Source organism: Meleagris gallopavo, chromosome 8 (genome assembly GCF_000146605.3).
Source record: "Meleagris gallopavo isolate NT-WF06-2002-E0010 breed Aviagen turkey brand Nicholas breeding stock chromosome 8, Turkey_5.1, whole genome shotgun sequence".
NCBI classification, from domain to species: Eukaryota; Metazoa; Chordata; class Aves; order Galliformes; family Phasianidae; genus Meleagris; species Meleagris gallopavo.
The window spans coordinates 5,171,254-5,189,514 of record NC_015018.2 but is presented as its reverse complement, the minus strand read 5'-3'; the positions used below and the strand labels follow the sequence as shown (position 1 = coordinate 5,189,514).

The following is an 18,261-nucleotide window of genomic DNA, read 5'->3' as shown; positions in this document are numbered from 1 at the left end:
TGTTCTTCAGTTTGGCCTATCTCATCTGAAAACTTGTGTTCCAACATCAGCTTTCTTCTGAAAGAAAATAATTTTGATTGCTTTCTGGTACTGATGGACTTGGCCAATTCTTTTGCAAATAATTGCATTTTCTTGATATTTATTCAGGCTTTTCTATATTGGCATTTACTGCAGCAGTAACTAAGAAGGAACTACATCTGTAAATTTTTAGATTTAGTATTAGGCACAATAATTCTTCACTGCAGAATAATCTCTTAAATATGACAATGAGCTTCTAATGAATAAAATTCGTAAGGCCTTATTTGTGATTTTGTTTTTGAATCAGCTATACCTGTTCCTTTTGCTTTATCTATAAAACTGATTGCAGTTTTATTTGAAATTGTTGTTTCTATAGGAGTGATCGAAGTGAAAGCCCGTGTCTTACAGCTGAAGTTTACTATTTCAACTGGTCAGTACAGGCAGCTCATCTTTCATGCTGACACTTCGCTGGAGTTTGTTCTGGCTTCTCTGCCTATAATTACATACTCGGGTTGTGCTAAATGTGGCTTGGAACTTCAGGCAGATGAGAACATGATCTACAAGCAGTGTTTTAGATGTTTGCCATACAACAAAGTAAAAATATTCTACAGGTAAACAAGGAAAAAAAAAATAATAAAATCTTCTATTAGAGAAGTGAACTAAAATTTTCTTTCCTTTAAGTTCTTGCCCTACATAATAAATTGTGTACTTCAGGTGTGATTAGTCTTCTCTGGTTTTCTAGGCAATTATCGAAGATCAATTCATGAATTGCTATATTAGTTTTATGCAAAGAATTCCACCTAATCCTTGTGCAACTTTTTTCCTTCCTTTGAATATTGTGTAACAAGGTTTATCCAGTTCTGTTTCATTGAGTTAGGATGAAGGAGGAGCTTAAGGACCAGAGTAAAACTCCTTGTGCCTCTTCTTCCAGCCCAAGGTTGTGTGTTCACGCATTTTCAAACACATTTTTAAACTGGTGGAAGTAGTACTAACAAATGATTTCAAAAGCATTCTTCAAGAGCAGGGATGTGAAGCTATCAGTAGATGGCACTGTGACACAAGAAGTATGCTTACTTTAAGAAACAAAACAGATCTAGTTGATGTAGAAACACCATTAAGTAGTTTTATTAAACTCATACATTTCAAAAGCCCAAAGTAAATTCAGGTATCATAGCAAAATTATATGCTGCTTTTATCCTACGAGGGAGAATGAAGTGCAAAAAGTTCCATTTTTAACTGAAAAGATTCCCCCACCTCTTTCATAAGATGAAAGTGAATTGCATCCATTTGCCCTCTCACTGAAAAGGAGAGAAAAATGAAAACAGATTTCTAGTGTTTGGATCGTCAGCATTTGAACACATGTTGATGTTGAATGATTAGTCTGTAATTTGACATGCTTCTTCAGGGAGGAATAGGAATTAATAAGCCTAATATAATGTTATTTTAAGAGTGCAAATATTTAAGATACTAAATGGATAGTATGGTAGGATCTTTATACTTAAGAGAATTATGTTGTCTTAAATCTATGGATCCACTTGTGCACATCAATGTAGTCATTCCCTGTGTCAGTGCTATAAATCACCAACTTTGTCACTGAACTTTGGAGCCCAGTTTTGTTCATCTGCTGTGAATCCAATTTAGCATCTAGGAAAAAAAAAGCTAAAGATGCAAGCTTAGATGTGCGTATGTGTGCTTAAATGGTTTTCTTTTATCTGTATTATTGTATGACTGGAATGCTGAACATTTATCTTTACTGAAGTGCTGTACAGTGTGTAAGTACTTCCATAATCCTTCTGGGCTGTGATGATATGAATAAGAGAAGTTAGAAGAATTCCTGAGAACTAAGAGACAAGGAAGAAGAATTTCTATTGAAGAACTTACCTACTACCTTAGACCACCTTCGTCTTTGGTTTTCAAAGCTTTACACTTCATGTAGTGGTACTTGGTGGTAGCAACAGGCAATTGCAGATTAATTACTTCTTATTCTTTCATATTTTTAATGAGTTTGTTAATATTCAGTGGAAGCACAGCATAGGTGGCAATGATCTCTTTGTATGTCATTCTAAACTTCCAAACAGGTTTTTACTATTATGATTGAGGGTTACTAGTATTTGTGAATAAATTGCTTCCCAAGGACTTCCTTGGTGCTCTCTGAAATCACTGCAGTTGACAGCAGTGGGATTTACTGACACCCCACAGCAGCAAGAATGCGGGACACTGTGCAAAGTAATTAAAGATCAGTAAACATTAGAAGCACCCACTGACAAATACCAAAAAAGGAACTTGTGTTAATTTCCAAATGGTCATACGAGCTTAATTTGTAAGACCATCTCCTCTTTGGATCTGATATTAATAACCACTGTGCTGACACCTCCGTTGAAATACTATGCCAGCTTACATAAATCATGGATGTATTTTCGAGCATTTGGTTTCTTCAGTAATGGCACAATAAGACTGTATATTAGTCTGGTGTTGTTTTACTTTTGTTACATTTTACGGAAATTGAAATGGTTTTTTTCAGTGTTTTCCTTGGCATTTAATCTTAGTGATTGGAACTGTCAGTGGGAGATAAAGTGCTTGCAAAGCTGCCAACAGATTCTGACAGTTTTAGTTTTTTTCATATAGAGTAGACTGATGAAGTTCCACAACTGGTCAAGTGTAAAATGTTAAATAAGAGCTGTTATTGATTTTTGAAATGCTGTAACTTTAAGTACTTGAATGTGTGTGACTTTGTTGTCATTCACAGAATCACAGAATGGCCAGGGTTGAAAAGGACCCCAAGGATCATGAGATTCCAACCCCCCTGCCACAGGCAGGGCCACCAACCTCCACATTTAATATGAGACCAGGCTGCCCAAGGCCCCATCCAACCTGGCCTTGAACACCTCTAGGGATGGGGCATCCACAACCTCTCTGGGCAGCCTTTAACTGTAATAAAGCATGCATACAGAAAACCTGTGGGTGTGTAAATTTTCCTGCATTATATTTTACTTATACAGGACTTCAGATAACTTGGGAGTCTTACTGGAATGAAAGACTCCTTCAAAAAAAACCTCCCTTTTTCAATAATCTCCCTTATATTTATGCTGTTGTTTTTTTGTTTTTTTTTTTTTAAAGTCATTTGTTGCAGTTCTCATTCTCTTTCAGGAGAAGAGATTACTAAAGCCTGGCTTTCTGCAGTTGTCTCATAGTAGGGCTTACTTGTAGCTTTAGAAATTATGTTAACATTGTGTAGTGATATTTCATGTATTTCAAGCTCATGTTCTAACTGTACAGATTTGACAGATGTGTGCATAGAAATTTTCCACTTGATATTTTGGAAGATTGTATTATATTGTATAACTTCAATTCACAAATTTTGCTTCAACTAGATGAAATGCAGCAGCTAATTTTCAAGAGCCTTTTGTTTTTGTACCTAGACCTGCTTTGATGACAGTGGAAGATGGAGGATGTGAGATAAATATACATGTGGTGTCTGAGCTGATGGAAAAAATCTTCCTTAATATTCCTGCAGACTGGCTGAACAGATCAGTAGGTACTGTTCCATGAATGAACTTGCAGTACAAATACTATAGGCAGCAAAGTTCTCAGTGAAAAGAAAATTTTTACTTACTGACAGTTAAGATATGTATGGGATTGTTGTTTTGGATAAGTCTGATGAACATTCATGTGGTATATGAGACTTAGAAAACAAAGGGGGAAAAAAAGCAACCTAAAGACAACAGAATTTTTCAGATAGCAACTGAAACGAAGTTTAGAGTTGAGTAGCAACAGTAATAGGTGAGATTATATGAGTATCTATTATACAGTATGTAACTAAAGATTTGGCCACTAAATGGATTCCTTACATGCAAAACAAAATCTCTTTTAAGCTTTGAAAAATAGCTGCCATACATTGGTCATGTAAATAACTATGAACGGTGTTTAATTTTAATTTCAGGGGTTGGAAGGTCCCTCTAGAGATTGAGTCCAACTCCTTGCTAGGGCAGGTCCCCTACAATAGGTTGCATAGATGGGCGTCCAAATGGGCTTTGAATATCCCCCAGAGAAGGAGAGTTCACAGCCTGTCTGGGCAGTCTGTTCCAGTGCTATGGCACCCTCACTGTAAGGAAGTTCTTCCATATATTTGTGTGGAACTTCCTACACTCCAGCTTTTGGCCATTACTCCTTGTCCTATCACAATACACCACTGGAAGAGTTTGGCTTCTTCCAGTTGCCTCCTGCACTTTTTATAAACATTGATCAAATCTCCTCTCAGTCTTCTCTTCTTGAGGCTGAACAGGCAAGTCTCTCAGCCCCTGTGTTGTTTCCATTGGTACATCTTCATTTTGTACATAACTTACAAGTGTTACGATTCAACAGTTGAGAGAAACACGTTTGATATTGTTTTCTTAAGAAAAAGGTGAGAACCAAATAATGTCTTATTTGGATGCTAGTTTATTCTTCTGGTAATTCAGTGTAGCTTTCATAAAACTTGAGGTAAAACTTGAATGTTAGGTGGTATTGTGAAAGTTAAGAAGTAAATTGAATTGTTGTGTCTTTTGCAGTGCCCTCCTCGGATATAACCTATGGCATGATAGTTGCAGATCTGTGTCATTCACTGCTAGCAGATATGGAAGCATCCTATTTGATGGAAATCAGAAGCCATTTTGTGCTAGATGAAAACAGCTATCCTTTGCAAAAGGACTTCCACCTGCTAAATTTCCATCCTGATCTTTGAAGCATCAACTTTTGCAGTGACTGAGTAAGAGACTGTAAGACATGGATTGCAAACCTAAGGAAAATGAATTAGCTCAAGGAAGCAAATATTTTAAATATAAATAATCACAAAAGAACGGGTATGGAATATGTGCTGATTATATATAGTATTGCTGTAAAACTTTGAAATTGTTGTAAAATAAATGAATATATACGTTTTTAATCTTAATAAACTCTTGCTGATATCTCAATTTTCTTCTCTCTGGTGTTATCTCTAGTGTTGAGACTGACTATTTTTCATATGGCAGATTGAGGAAGACAATTGAAATGCAGTAGCTTGATTTTAGTCACAGACAAGATAAAAGAAAAAGATCACCAAGTTACAATTGATTGTTTTTGTGCTTGCTCTCTGTTGTGAGTCTCTTAACAGCAATATTTCTACTGTTCTGCCTCAGTGGTTTTGCTGCTATTTTCTCTTGTAACATCTGTCTGAGGATCTAATCTTGTGTAGCTAGAAGTTGTTGCAGTAATCTCAGAGGTTTCAAATAATTGTAAATGGTGCGTTCTTTTAAAGTAGTTCTTTAGAATAATTACATTTAATGCGTTTAGCTGTAAGGTAGCAAATAAATACGCATAGTCGCATTGAGCCAATTTCAAAATTGGTTACAGCCAATTTAACACAAGTTTCTCCTAATTCAATCAGATTTAGAAATTAAATTGATTCTTTTTAAGGTCTTAGAAAATACTATCAAAATACAGTTGTCAAAAGATTGAATAAATGATGACGTTACCTGACTTTATAAAGCAACAGTCTGATAACTATTACTCTGAAAGTGATCAGATAGCGATCAGTATTCTATTCTGATGTAAATTATGCCTCCAACTGAGACTAATTGCCTCTTATTATCTCTCTTGAGACAAGCTGTAAGGTATAAATCATATTTTCTATATTCTTTTAGATTGCATTCTTGCATATCTTTACCTGTGTTGTTCTCAGTTAGTAATGTCTCTACATAACATTTCAGCTATCCACAAGCTTCAGACACATTCTCAATAATATAGACTTGATTAAAAAAAGAGCACTTACCCTCCCCTTAAACCCTTCTGTTTTAATCCCTGGCTATATTCTATTAAAAAACAATTCCCGTTATTTTATTCCATCTCTGAATGTGTGACTCTTATCTCTTACGACTAAAACTGCAGTTTTCTGAAACTTTTTCAGATGAGTTGCAATGAGTGCTACCTCACTGTTCATATTTTCACCATTTGTACCTCATCCCATCTATACTTCACACAGCACTCCCCGATTCCAGATTGTGGGTTACTTAGTGCTGGGGGAGAACATACAGAAAGAAAGAATAATTTCAGTGTTTGTATTTGTTTAAATGAGGCGTAAACATGAATATTAATCTGGTATGGATTAAAGTATTCCAGGAGTTCTTTTAATAAGACTTAGGAAAACCAGACATCAATTATGTTAGAGAAATTCTAAAGATTGTTTAACATCCTGTTGCTGTGCAGCCTCATTAGGATGATTTGATAGCTTTGGAAGGAAGTTGTGCCATCTGGATTTGCTGAACTATGTGCATCTAACTGCTGAGTTCCGTGTATTGTGGTTGTGTTGCTGGCTGACTTGGTCCTCATTCTCTTCTCATGATCCTTTCAGGTCACTCTCTCACTCTTAATAGTGTTCCTTTTTGAAATCTGATTTATGTCATGCAACAGTGTAGTTCAACGTCAGTTTAATTTATTGTAATGCTGTAGCTTCACTGATCTTTGCTTTTGTAATTCTTTCTTGGAAATTGTAAGTCCCACTGCCTTATGTTTTTTACTTTAGACTTCTTTCCATGCATTCCAGATTGGAAGTCACTCTATCTTTCTGTCCTACTGTCTGGCATGAGTTCTCCTTCCCAGGAGCCATCTGGTCCATGATCATCTGTAATACTGTGTTGCCTTTCTGTTATATCAAGATGCTGTTTTTAGAGTGTTTTGTTAGGAGCAGGTAGTCACCAAATAAATGCATCTGGCCTCTCAGTTCTTCATTTAGGGGAAGGAGGGACTAATAGAGCTCATTCAACTTAGAAGCCTAGTGTAAGAATAATTGTAATTAGCAAAGAAGTTATGGTAGAGTATGATGTACAGATAAATGTTCTGGTTGAGTAGTGGCAGGGTTTCTTCTCTAAAAAAGTACCTTTTAGAACAAAAGTGTATTCTTCGTTTCTGCTGTAAAACAGGCAAATTGCTGCTCACTACCACTGAAAGGGATTGTTTTTCTATGAGTACACGATAGCGTTATTGTAGAGCTTTAGAAATACTGAAGTTTTTCAGTAGCAATGGGAGTATTGAGAAGAGCATCACATTCCGTATAATCTTACATCTCTTTGCTGCATGTTGGGTGAGGGCTTTCTGTGCTATGCATCTTAGTGTGACAATAGCACTGCATCGTAGTGCTTTGATTAATCATATCTTTTTCATTACTGGAATAATTGCTGTGCAGGAAGAGTCAAAATGGACCCTTTTCATTTATTTTGCTTGAGAAACATGAAGTACGCTGGTAAGTCCATTTAAATATTCTTTCATTATTTTTGGAATTTAATACTGCATATTGGCTACACTTTCTGTGGTTTTGTAGTTAAATTTAGGTTCGGGACAGTATATTCATTTGATGGAGATACGATATTTTAATATTTGATTAAATTCTAACAGCTGCACTCTTATATCCAGTGATGTAGCAAGACAGACCTAGAATACCATTTAATGTTTCAGATGAGTGATCAGGTGAAGAGGAGTATTCTATTTTAACAGTTCCTCTCAGGTATATTTTCATTGGTTGTATTTTCCTGTAGATGTTGAGAAATTGAAAGGTTTTTTAATATTGAATTAACATAGTATCTTGTTTGAAAGGAAGTTGACTTTATAGAAATTATGGTCCTCTTGAAACATAATTGTACAAAATGCTTTTCTGCAGTAGCCTATCTGGTTTATGACTGTAGGGTGTAAAAGGTGTGAAGGTCAGGACCCTAGTGAACAGTCAGGAAGAGAAGAATTGTATTTATTTTGAGAGAAAGTAATTGCTTTGAATTACGTTGCAGAACAGTAATTTAATTAGTGCAGGAAACTACCACTAAAACAAACATAAATTCTAAGGGCTTCCACCAATTGACTGAGTTTTCCATGTAAGAATGTCCATAGTAGGTCAAACCTTAATCTGTGCTCTGTTTCCAGCAGAGAGATATCTGAGGAGACGTACAAGGACAGGTTGGGGTTGGGTTCCAGACTGCCAGGGACCAAGTCTTCTGATTGTGTTTGGAGAAAGAAAGAATATACTTTTATTCCTGCCTGCGTAGGAGTGTTAACTGTTCAAAGATTTTATATCCTTTATCATTAGGTTTTAAAAGGCAATGAGAGCTTCTCCATTTGTTTTTTGTCCATAGAGTAATGCTGTTTAAGTGCTGTAGCAGAGAGCATGCCACTGTTTAACCAGCTCCTTAGGCTTGCTGATCATTTCATTCCAGTGTTCTAGTTCTTTGCCTCGACTGTACATGTATGGCCCAACTACAACACGCCCCAGCACATGTGATTCTGAGGGGAAAGAAAAGCAGTTAGTAATTAACACCCACGAGTGCTTATCTGGAATATACATTAGAATATTAACCTTTATTTCTCTAAGAAATTCATGTTCTGAAAACTATGTTTAAATACATTTCTTTTTGCCAAGGAATCTCCACTGGATCTACACTGGAGAGTTCCCTAGTTTTATGTGCTTCTTAATACTGAAAGTGGCTATTTGGTCAGTTCAGACCATGTTGCCTATGCTCTAAATTACAATGAGATTAAGGCACACAGTTCTGTCTGTCTAGATCCTCTACCCAAGTGTACTGTTCAAGTGTGCCCTAGTTTAAGGCACTGACAAGCTCAGCAGGAGTTGTATGATACTCTACCTTGGGAAATAACAGATCTAGCTACTGAGACATCAGGTGGGAGTCAATACACGGGTTCCATTTCATGTTCTGCCACCAGCTAACTTTCTGCTCTGGGATTAAGCTGATTGTTTCTTTTTAACTATGTAGCCTAGGATGGGGAAGATAATTTCAGGATTTTTGTAAGGCATTTCATCATCTGCAAGTAAAAAATGATGAAAGACTCAAACATCGATCCTAATCCTTGTCAATCCTCCAAGTCAAACCACCTACCCATAAACTCATCTCAATTATTATTATTTTCTTTTTAGATCAGTATGAATCCAAAGAAGAGTATTAATGTTAAATTACTGAGATCAGATTGGCACTGCAGGGAGGATTTTGCATTGTGAGCAGTAGAAACACTGAATTCTGATTTGCTTCTCTAAGCAGAACTCTTTAATGGATTCTCTGATAATTATTAAAAGGTGTCCTCAAGCATTAGACTTTCCGCTAGGCAGGGGAAATGTTTGTAATCTTTCTTGTATCCCACTGCCTGAACTGTTGTGATAATTAAAATTACTGCTCATCTTCCAAATATTGTAAATGGCTTCAAAATTTTGGAGATGGGGATTTATATGCATAAGCATTCACAAATGATAGTTGTATAAGCTTGTTTCCTTAGAATACCAGAATGAAACAAAAATACAGCAGTTTGTGTTCTGATAGTGACTAGCCTACAGTTGCCTTTTGCTAAATTTTTCTCTTCTGAAAGAGACATACACTTACTGCAAATAAGTTGTTCTCCTTTTTAAAGAGAGCAAATAACACTCCAAAGCTTTTTGATATTTTATGATTAAAAGTTGATGATTTTGAGTCCCTTCCAGGTTTAATCCTCTCTGCAATGTAATAAGAGATTTGACAACTGTAGTATGTAGCTTACTTTGTTCAGTGTTCTGGAGCACAGATAGACTCAGGCTTGCTGCATCCAGCTCTGTCTGATTTGCCTTGAAACTGAAGGATTCGTTATACTCTGGATTGGGAGATCCCAGAACAGCTGCTGTCTTTTTACTTCTGACTAACTTATTATGGTTCATTAATGAGACCTTGACATAGACACCTTGTAGGGGGAGAAAGGAATAGATATCAGAGGCAGTTAGGAAGGCTTGAGCAATTTTTTACTTTCAGGAGTGAATGCCAAGTATAAAACTCCATCATAAATGATTGAAATGTATATGGCAGTATGGTAATGTGTAACATTAAGCAGAGAGTACACAGAGGGTGCAGCTTCACCCTGCCCTTTCCAACGCAAGAACTGTTGAAAAGAGCAGTCAGGTTCTTACCCGTCATCCTTGATCCTACATTCCTGTACCCTCCTTCCATCTGATGTTTTTTTCTTTAAACTACTGATAAACAAACCTTTATTTTCATGTAAGCGGTCACAGTTGATCTAACACAAGGGTGGCCCTGTAGGCTATACTTGGATAGATAGAACTGATATCTGATTTCTGATAGAACTGTATCTGTTTGGGGGGAACTAATTCTCCTATTCAGTGAATATTGAAAAGGTACTATCAATGACTTCTGGTCGTGATATGAGGAATTTTGTAGAAAATCTGTAGAAAAGAGGAGAACAATTTTAAATGGTCTCTGCTTTGTCGTCTTGGAAGTCACAAAAATGGTGATAGGGTGGACAGGGTGACAACAAAATACTTTCATGCTTCCTGTAGGGGACCTGTACTGTATTGTGATCTTACTCAATCTTTGACAGGGAGATTCAGAGCAGACTAAAATTACCTCAGTTGTGATACTGTGTTTACTACGCCCTGCTATTCAGTTCATTAAGGTTCGTCTGTGTAACAAAAACAATCAGAAATGTCAGGACTGAACCAATGTTGGCAGGCTCCTCGTGTCTCCTGGTTGTTTCCACAGATCCACAAGGCTCTCACTACTATTAAGAGTCTGCAGGATGTTACCTGAGTGCTATATATGGAAAAGAGTAACTATGTAAATTGTTCCACACAATATCTAGCTTTTAATTACTTCACTACTTCTTAAAAACACACTTAATTCACCTGAATTTAAAAATAAATTTCTTCCTATGGTCTTACGCTATGCATTTTCTATCGAAGATTAGAGCCCTATCAAGAGCTTCTCATTCCTGTTTCTGTAGGATTTGCTAGAGAATCTATAAACTTATTTAGAGGTTATCTCTGAAGTCAAACATGCTGGTAACAGCTTGTTCACAAGAAACCTTATGGTTTGTGATTTGTCTGTACAGAGAGAACTAAACATCCTTTAGCTGCTAGATACTATTTTGCACTTACATTGTTTAGTTTCAGAGCCCTTCACTAAATCACTAAAGTTCTGGGCACAACAAAATTTGTTTTCAACATCTGAGGCCAAAGGGCACTTCAGTAGGATGTCCCAGAGAAAAAAAACAAAAAACAAAAAACAGTGCAGGAAGGGCTAACCATTGTGACTCCATGCCATGGTCCTTGAAACAACAGCCAGGCCATCCTAAATTGAGAGTTTCCTCCAAGTTCAGTTCCCCCTGGGATAGCTGTTCAGTGCAAGCAGTTGTTCTGCAGCCCTTAACCTTTTGTCATTTGCCTCAGGTCTTTTCCCTGGGGCAGCTGTTAATTCTGCACTGGAGTGCAGCAAAGCAATGATTCTCACTGTGTTCAAACTATTAAGAACCAAAGCCAAAACACAGCAGAACCAACTTATCAAAATCTAATTACCTCAGTAACAAAATACGGTTTGTTTTCATTCAAACGGCTCTGTTTATTCGTTCTATTGAGAGTCACTCAGCATAAAGCTGGGTGGACTAATGAGGAAGGAACAAATTGGAGCAGGAATTCGGGAGCTGGTAGCAAAGAGGAAGTGACACTTACTGGCAGCACGGCTCTCATCCTGGAGCTTTAATCCCCTTGCCCTCAGAACCACCACAGTAAGATGACTCAGGTAGTCGTTGTAGCTGAGGGAGAACTGGATATCGCCGTTCTCTGAGGGAGTCTTGGAAAGCGAAATAGCATTCATCAGATGTCTGAAAAACTTGTCACACAAATGAATCGGAGGAGGGAGCTGTTTCTTCATGCTAGTGCTTTCTGCTACACCAAGGCAGTGAATAGCAATGGCTTTTTTTACGCTGTTGTGACATTTGATAACACCGGTTAATCAGCCTTCCTGAATCTTCCTTCCTCTTGAACTTTCTGCTCTAACAATTTCAAAACAGAAGGAAATAACATTAAGTACTTTCTCGTGTGACTCTGAACAGTTGGATAATGCCTGTACAGCTGCTTTTGGGCTGCAGGTTCATAAGAGAGGAACTTGAAATCCAAATAGTTAGCAAACTGCAGCATCTGATGTATTCAGTACAACACATTTCTATCTTACCGTACCCTTCCAATACTTGCAAGAGAAGAGAAATTGAACAATGCCAAGCAGCCTGGTGCGTACCTACCTCGAGGTTTTCTTTCTCCAGATCTCTCCATACGACTACTTTGCTGTCATCAGTTAAGGTTTCATTTTTCAGTGGGAAGATGACTTGGCCTAGGAGGTGGTGGTGCTTCTGCTTATCAACATGATAAACCAAAAACTTCAGAGTCCTCTGAAGCAATGTTTTACTGGAAACCTGTACAGGAAAAGGAGGAAAATAATAGTTAAGCTATCTGAGACTTTTCCATGCAAGCATAGCTTCAGAAGAGGAATTTCACAAAGAGTGACAAAAGTAGGTGGAGATTTTCTTTGGTTATTTCAAGTCAGCACTCTAAATTTGCCCAAAATTTTAACTATGAAGGAATCTGAAGATCCAAGGTAAAGCAGTTGATTTGTTAAAAATGCAGAACTAGCAGTTTTTCAACCCATGAACATCTAGTGCTATGATAAATTCACTTCTAGAGACAAATGTTTAGAAGTCTGTGAACACTTTTAGTTGTCCGAAACTTAAATTTCCTTGGTTTTAATGCTTGTTCTGTGAGGGGCATGGTTTAGTGTGTATAGTGGTGATGGGTTGACAGTTGGAGTAGATTATCTTGAAGCTTTTTTCCAATATTAATAATTCAATGACACCTGCGCAAAGCTGCTTGCTGCAGAAGCCAAGCTTCTAGTTCTACAGCATTATACAAATACTGTTCCAGACACCTCATGGGTTCTAATTTCTAGTCTGTTTTCACTGTAAAGAAATTAAAAGCTATAAAAACCTCAATATAGGTATTCATTGGACATCTAGAGCTGCTGGGCTGCAATGCTCAACCACAGTTCATACTGGGGTTATCCTTCACAGGACAAATTCTGGAATCCTTAACTTGGGTATAGACCATAAGTAAGGCTGGTTCTGGAGCCACAGACTTGGGTAGGTAGCCTGGAATCTCCAGAAGGCCTAGTAATAAATTGCACCTCCAGTGAAAACACTTGTGTGTTGGTAGAAGTATGTAGAAAATTCATTTCCACAAAATGTGCTTTAGTTCAGTAAGACAAGATTTGGAAACAAAAATCTGCTTCATCAAAAGTACAGGTACCTGGAAAACAAAGTGTTCATCAAACAGTGGATTAAGGGTTTTACGCTTTATTTTAGACTGCAAGTAGTGTCTTTCATCAGGCAGCAAGTAGATTTTCACAAACGGACTGCAGGAGTCAGTGGGAGGCTGCAGCTTTCTGGCTTTTATCAAGGAGACGAGGAGCGTTTCTGATGCTTCCTTATATTCTATAGAGAACCAGAGACGGCCGATGTTGCCGTCAGGAAAGTCGGTCTCACTCTTGTCTTCTGGAAACTTGTACAGCTCTGGGTTAATGGTCCCTACAATGTAAGCTCCAGCTTCACAAAATAAAAAGCATCAACATGTTAGTTTCAAGACTGTTGTGGGCACTATTGTAACCATTGCTGTTCTAAGGAAACCACATTTATCCATCTTTGCATAATATTCGGATCTGAATTACTTTTCCCTCAAATCTGGGAGTAGTTGTAGGCTTGTACTGTGCAATGCAATGTCTGATGTGCCTTCAATGAACATGTTTCATAATCAAGTTGCCCTTTCAAGAGCTGTATTTTTGAAATTCATACCCAAAGAATGAAATGACGACCGTGGCCCAGACTGGGGAGTCATGCAGGAGTTACTGTCTTCCTGAATTTGTTCTTCATTTGTCAGGTTAATCCAGTCTCGCCCATGCAGTGTTGGTGGAATTATAAATGGAACGCTTTTGGATCTGCTCAAGACATCAACAGCTACTGATTCTTCTAGTTTAAATACAGAAATCAAACTTGGTAATAACAGTGATATGGTTACTTATCTTAGATGAAAATAAATAAATAAATACAGAGAGTCACAGGTGGAAAAAGTAAATATCCTTGTTTGTAAATATCCGTGTAATGCCTGGAGGTCCAGCAAGGGACCTCGGATCTGATGTCTTCACAGATCCTTCACCCCTTTCTTCTCTTTTAGAATTAATCTTCCAAAGAAAATGAAGAACTAACTGCAGCTTGTTTTAGAGCTTCAAAGCCCTTGGTAAGAACTAAGAGAGTTTCCTTTCAGAACTGAAGTCCTAATGCTAAGATTCTGTATTCTATGTTTGAAACTACCAGGTACAACACGGACACCTGGGCCGTATTTGTCTACGTAACAGATAAAGCTATCCATACAGCAATAAAGCTCATCTATACTACCTTTTACATAAATTACAAATAATCATTGCATTCATAGTTTTAGAAGAAAACAAAGCAGAACATATATATTTAATCAGATCATAGCTGATTTGAATTTCACCAGGTTAAAGTGTCTACTTTAAAAACAAAATTATATACCTTGTGCTTTTTGGTTGAATTTCAGAAGATGACTGATCTTGCAAAATGGCATTCACAGATGTTGTTTTGACGGGATTAGGGAACTCTTCATAAGAATAAATAAGGCAAAACTTCTTCCAGAGCAAGTGTGCAGTTATTCCAATGAGAACAAATAAAAGGATCCCCACTATTACACTTCCAGCAACAGTAACTACTTGTTCTGTACAAACAGAAGCACACAAAACGTGACAGCAGGATCAAAGTTATGCACCTTTTGGAGGGAGATGGGAAAATTAAAAGTAACATTTTCCTTTACATTTTAAAAACATTCTAAAACGTTCTGCTCAAGTGCACTCTTTTGTCTTTGGCTGTATTGCGATATAACTCCTGAAGATGTGTGTCATCAGCAGCGAAAGGAAGTGTTCAGGTATGTTAACAATGACTGCAGTGTAAGAGTCGACAGATGGGGGAAGAACAACCCAAGCCCTAGTCCTTACGTATCCTTATTTTCCTGTAACATAAGCACTTACCTTAGCATGGCAGAAGTGCTGGAGCTTTTGTAACAGAAGAAAAAGAAAACCCGGGAGCACTTACATACAAGAGGTACTACTACTTTAGTTTGTTTTGGTATACCAATTCTTCATCTGTGAGACTAGTCCTGGCACAATGAACAAAGCAAAGGTCAGGATGTTTTTCATGTTTCCTGATTGGTAAAGGCAAACTTAAGTATCCAGTACACACTGTCTCCGGAATCCTGATTATTTCAGATAAAATCAAATCTTGCATTACGTGGGTTTTCCTATATTTTTTTCCAATGAAACCGGAAACTTAAGAAATTAATTAACAGGAATATAAGGAATTGCGTTGCGAAGATTTCTTTTTAGGCCAAGAGCAGACAGTTGATAGTGAACTTCAGTTCATTGTCTTACGTTTGCTGAATATCCTAGAGTAAAATGCCGTAGAGACAACTTCTGCACTGCAATTTACACCAGCTTGCCTTGGCCCAGCTCTGAGCTGTGCACTGACACATGGCTAGGTCTCAGCGAAGAATTGATCCTCTCTGACAGTGAGCCCGAACTGCAGAATTCTCTTTTTCTCTACACTGATGGGAGATGAATTCGGATCAGCTGAGTACTGTGCAGTGACTGAGCTTGGCTCTCAGGGTCTCCTCTGGAATCGCTGCGACAGAGCCCTGGTGTTCTCTCACAACTTACACTGACTTTCTCTTCTCCAGTTTTAGGGTGCAGACTGGTGGTTGAGAGTGAGATCTGAACCTGCCTTGAACGTTGGCTGCCATCAGTGAGTCATTTCCTTTACAAATACCAGAAGGCAACCAACTGGGTCAGGCTTGTCCGTGTCTGACCTAAGGATTGTGAGGCTTAGGCTGGAGTGCTTTCTAGCTCATGGTTAAATGTTCTGAATGGGAGAGGTTCCTGACCAGAGTTAATGTAAGAAATAATGTGGGTAGGCTACGAATTTTGCTTTTTGGGAACAAAAATGGAAATCCAGAAATTCATAATTATGCTTCCCTCCTTTATCTGAGTCTTTAATGAGTGTCATGTACTATACTGACATCTAGATAGAAGAGCTTGATTAAAATCTACCCCACATTATCCGCTATCTCATACAATTCTGATACTGTGTGGGCAAGCTGAGGTAGTCTGCTGAGATGCAGCCTCCTCAGGAGGGGTCTGTAACATCCAGCAATAAGTAAGGCTCAGAAGAATTGGAGAACTGACTGCAATTCCACATGGCCTTCCTGCACTACTTCCAATAGGTAGGGACTCTTCCTGATTGGATCCCAGTGTCCTGGAGCACAGCAGCACCTGGGCTGCCTTTCTTTCTGGGCAGTCTTCCCAAGGTAAGAAGATGACTGCTGCTATTCCATATATTCATTAGCACCAAGGCATTAACTCAAACTGTTTTCAGCACCTCTCTGATTAAAGGTTCCTGCTTTTTCATCTCTTTTCTAACTATTCCTGTTGCACCCTTTTTATCCGTGCTTCTTTTCTCAGTCTCTGAACTGTATAAAGATAGCCATAAAGCACCCATAACCTGTATAGATACGACTCATCTGGTAGTGGTGTAAGTATTTATGCTTTAGTTGTTCTGTCTGTGCTTGGCACATACCTTGCAATTAGTCACATGGCATAGCAGTAGAAATAAACACAACATAAGCACAAGGTATTCAGTCACTCGTGGTAGCAGTTTGGAGTAACAACTTCAAAACTCGTAGTATAGGAAGCAAGCTGCAAATAAATGTATTGCTGATCTTTTCTTTGTTACCATGTTGCAATGGGTGATATGGAATGTCCTTGGGCTACAGAACACTTATGTAAACACTCTGCTGTAAAATTAACCTGGCCACAGTGCCACCAAGGCCTTTTTCCCATCCTATCTCATTTTCCTGCCTTTGGTACAATCACAAGAGCCGGCTTTTTTTTTTCTTCTTTTTTTCTCAGCTCCCCCCCAGGTGTGTTCCCTTAGCTCTCTGCAGGCATTGGTTGCCTGTGAGCCCTCTTGTCAGCTGTGTATCCAGGCCCATGGAGCAGCCTCCCTGTTCCTGCCTATTCTACAGCAGTGAGCACTTTGCTGTGCCTTCTTCCAGGCTGGATACACTTTGGTATTTAGCCAGGCTTATTAGTGCAGTACTTACTCTGTGGAACATGAAATGAGTGCCCGTTTGATGTGGGTTAATATTAACATGAGGACAAATCTGGTTGTGCTACACTAGTAGCTCGGTTTTCCCTTATAAAAATGCACAGTATGAGGAAATATCTAACAAATTCAGCCCTGAGCACAGAAATCATAGAATCACAGAATGGTCTGGGTTGAAAAGGACCACAATGACCATCTAGTTTCAACCCCCCGCTATCTTCAGGGTCGCCAACCAGCAGCCCAGGCTGCCCAGAGCCACATCCAGCCTGGCCTTGAATGCCTCCAGGGATGGGGCATCCACAGCCTCCTTGGGCAACCTGTTCCAGTGTGTGTGTTCATAGGGCATGCTCAAGTGTGTCTTCAGACAGGCAGCCAATAGATCTATAGCTTAGAAGGCCTGATGCAGAAAAGTGCTTTAATTTAAAGCCAGTGAAGGTAAATAGAAATGAGTGATTTGCTTCATAGAGGTGTTGTATCAAAAATACAAATACTGATGGCTGGTGGTTCAGCTGTCTGGTCTACCTTTCAGATGTTAATATTTCAGCGAGCTCAGCTGGGCTCTGTTTAATGTGTGTCGTCTCCAATCCCCAGTCCTTAATGCGTCCAGCAGCAGTCCTGTGTTCTCCTATCACATCTGTCATTAAGAACAGAAAGCTGAGTTGTGCTGTGATGCAGCAAAGTACAGCAGCTGTGTCCTGATTTTGAGTAAAAGCATCAGTTCATCATTTCTTCTTTCATAAGTTTGATGTCATGAATTTGTTCAGTGCAAAATAAGTATTTCTGAGACATTCTCTGCCAGTGTGTCCAGTTCTGCTGGTTTAGTTATTGCACTCATTTCAGCAAAACTACCTGGGATTTAATGAGGGTAAGGAGCATTTGGCTCATTTTCTTTAGTTAGTTCATCTTATCTGATCAGATCAGAAACAGAACCAGTGGTTTAGGGCACAATGTAGCACTGCTTACAAAGCCAACCACTGAAATAAGTTGAATCCATTGTGTGCCAGGACGAAATATGTATTTTCTAGAACATCTACCTGCCACTGTGAGCAATTGATGTATTGTGTTGTGCTGTGGCATAGGATCGTGACAGCAGCTGTGGAGCCAACCTGCTGGCACTACACTCCGCAGTGGGGACGTGTGTATGCTGCTTGGGGTGCTGACAGAGTCACAGAATGGCCAGGGTTGGAAGGGACCTCAAGGATCATG

General features: G+C 38.5%; 2 protein-coding genes across 9 annotated transcripts in view; one reads left to right on the top strand and one right to left on the bottom strand.

Annotated features, from left to right (window-relative positions):
- SHLD2 (shieldin complex subunit 2) overlaps window positions 1-4,967 on the top strand; it is a 36,322-nt gene extending 31,355 nt beyond the window's left edge. For 3 of the 4 annotated variants that reach the window (XM_019617453.2, XM_010714170.3, XM_010714171.3), the window contains 3 exons: window positions 395-629; window positions 3,438-3,553; window positions 4,566-4,967. In XM_019617453.2, the coding sequence (XP_019472998.1) occupies window positions 395-629; window positions 3,438-3,553; window positions 4,566-4,738 (524 nt within the window). In that variant the 3' untranslated portion in view covers window positions 4,739-4,967. The remainder of the gene's footprint in view (window positions 1-394; window positions 630-3,437; window positions 3,554-4,565) is intronic. The other variant, XM_010714172.3, reaches the window with a different exon arrangement.
- Window positions 4,952-18,261, bottom strand: part of SYT15 (synaptotagmin 15) — a 13,876-nt gene continuing 566 nt past the window's right edge. Inside the window, exons 2-9 of one of the 5 annotated variants that reach the window (XM_010714175.3) lie at window positions 17,578-17,689; window positions 14,419-14,617; window positions 13,681-13,854; window positions 13,139-13,434; window positions 12,082-12,252; window positions 11,513-11,633; window positions 9,559-9,735; window positions 4,952-8,298 (exon numbers count right to left, since the gene is read on the bottom strand). In XM_010714175.3, coding sequence (XP_010712477.1) covers window positions 8,162-8,298; window positions 9,559-9,735; window positions 11,513-11,633; window positions 12,082-12,252; window positions 13,139-13,434; window positions 13,681-13,854; window positions 14,419-14,470 — 1,128 coding nt within the window. In that variant the 5' untranslated portion in view covers window positions 14,471-14,617; window positions 17,578-17,689 and the 3' untranslated portion in view covers window positions 4,952-8,161. The other 4 variants (XM_010714176.3, XM_010714173.3, XM_010714177.3 and 1 more) reach the window with 4 other exon arrangements.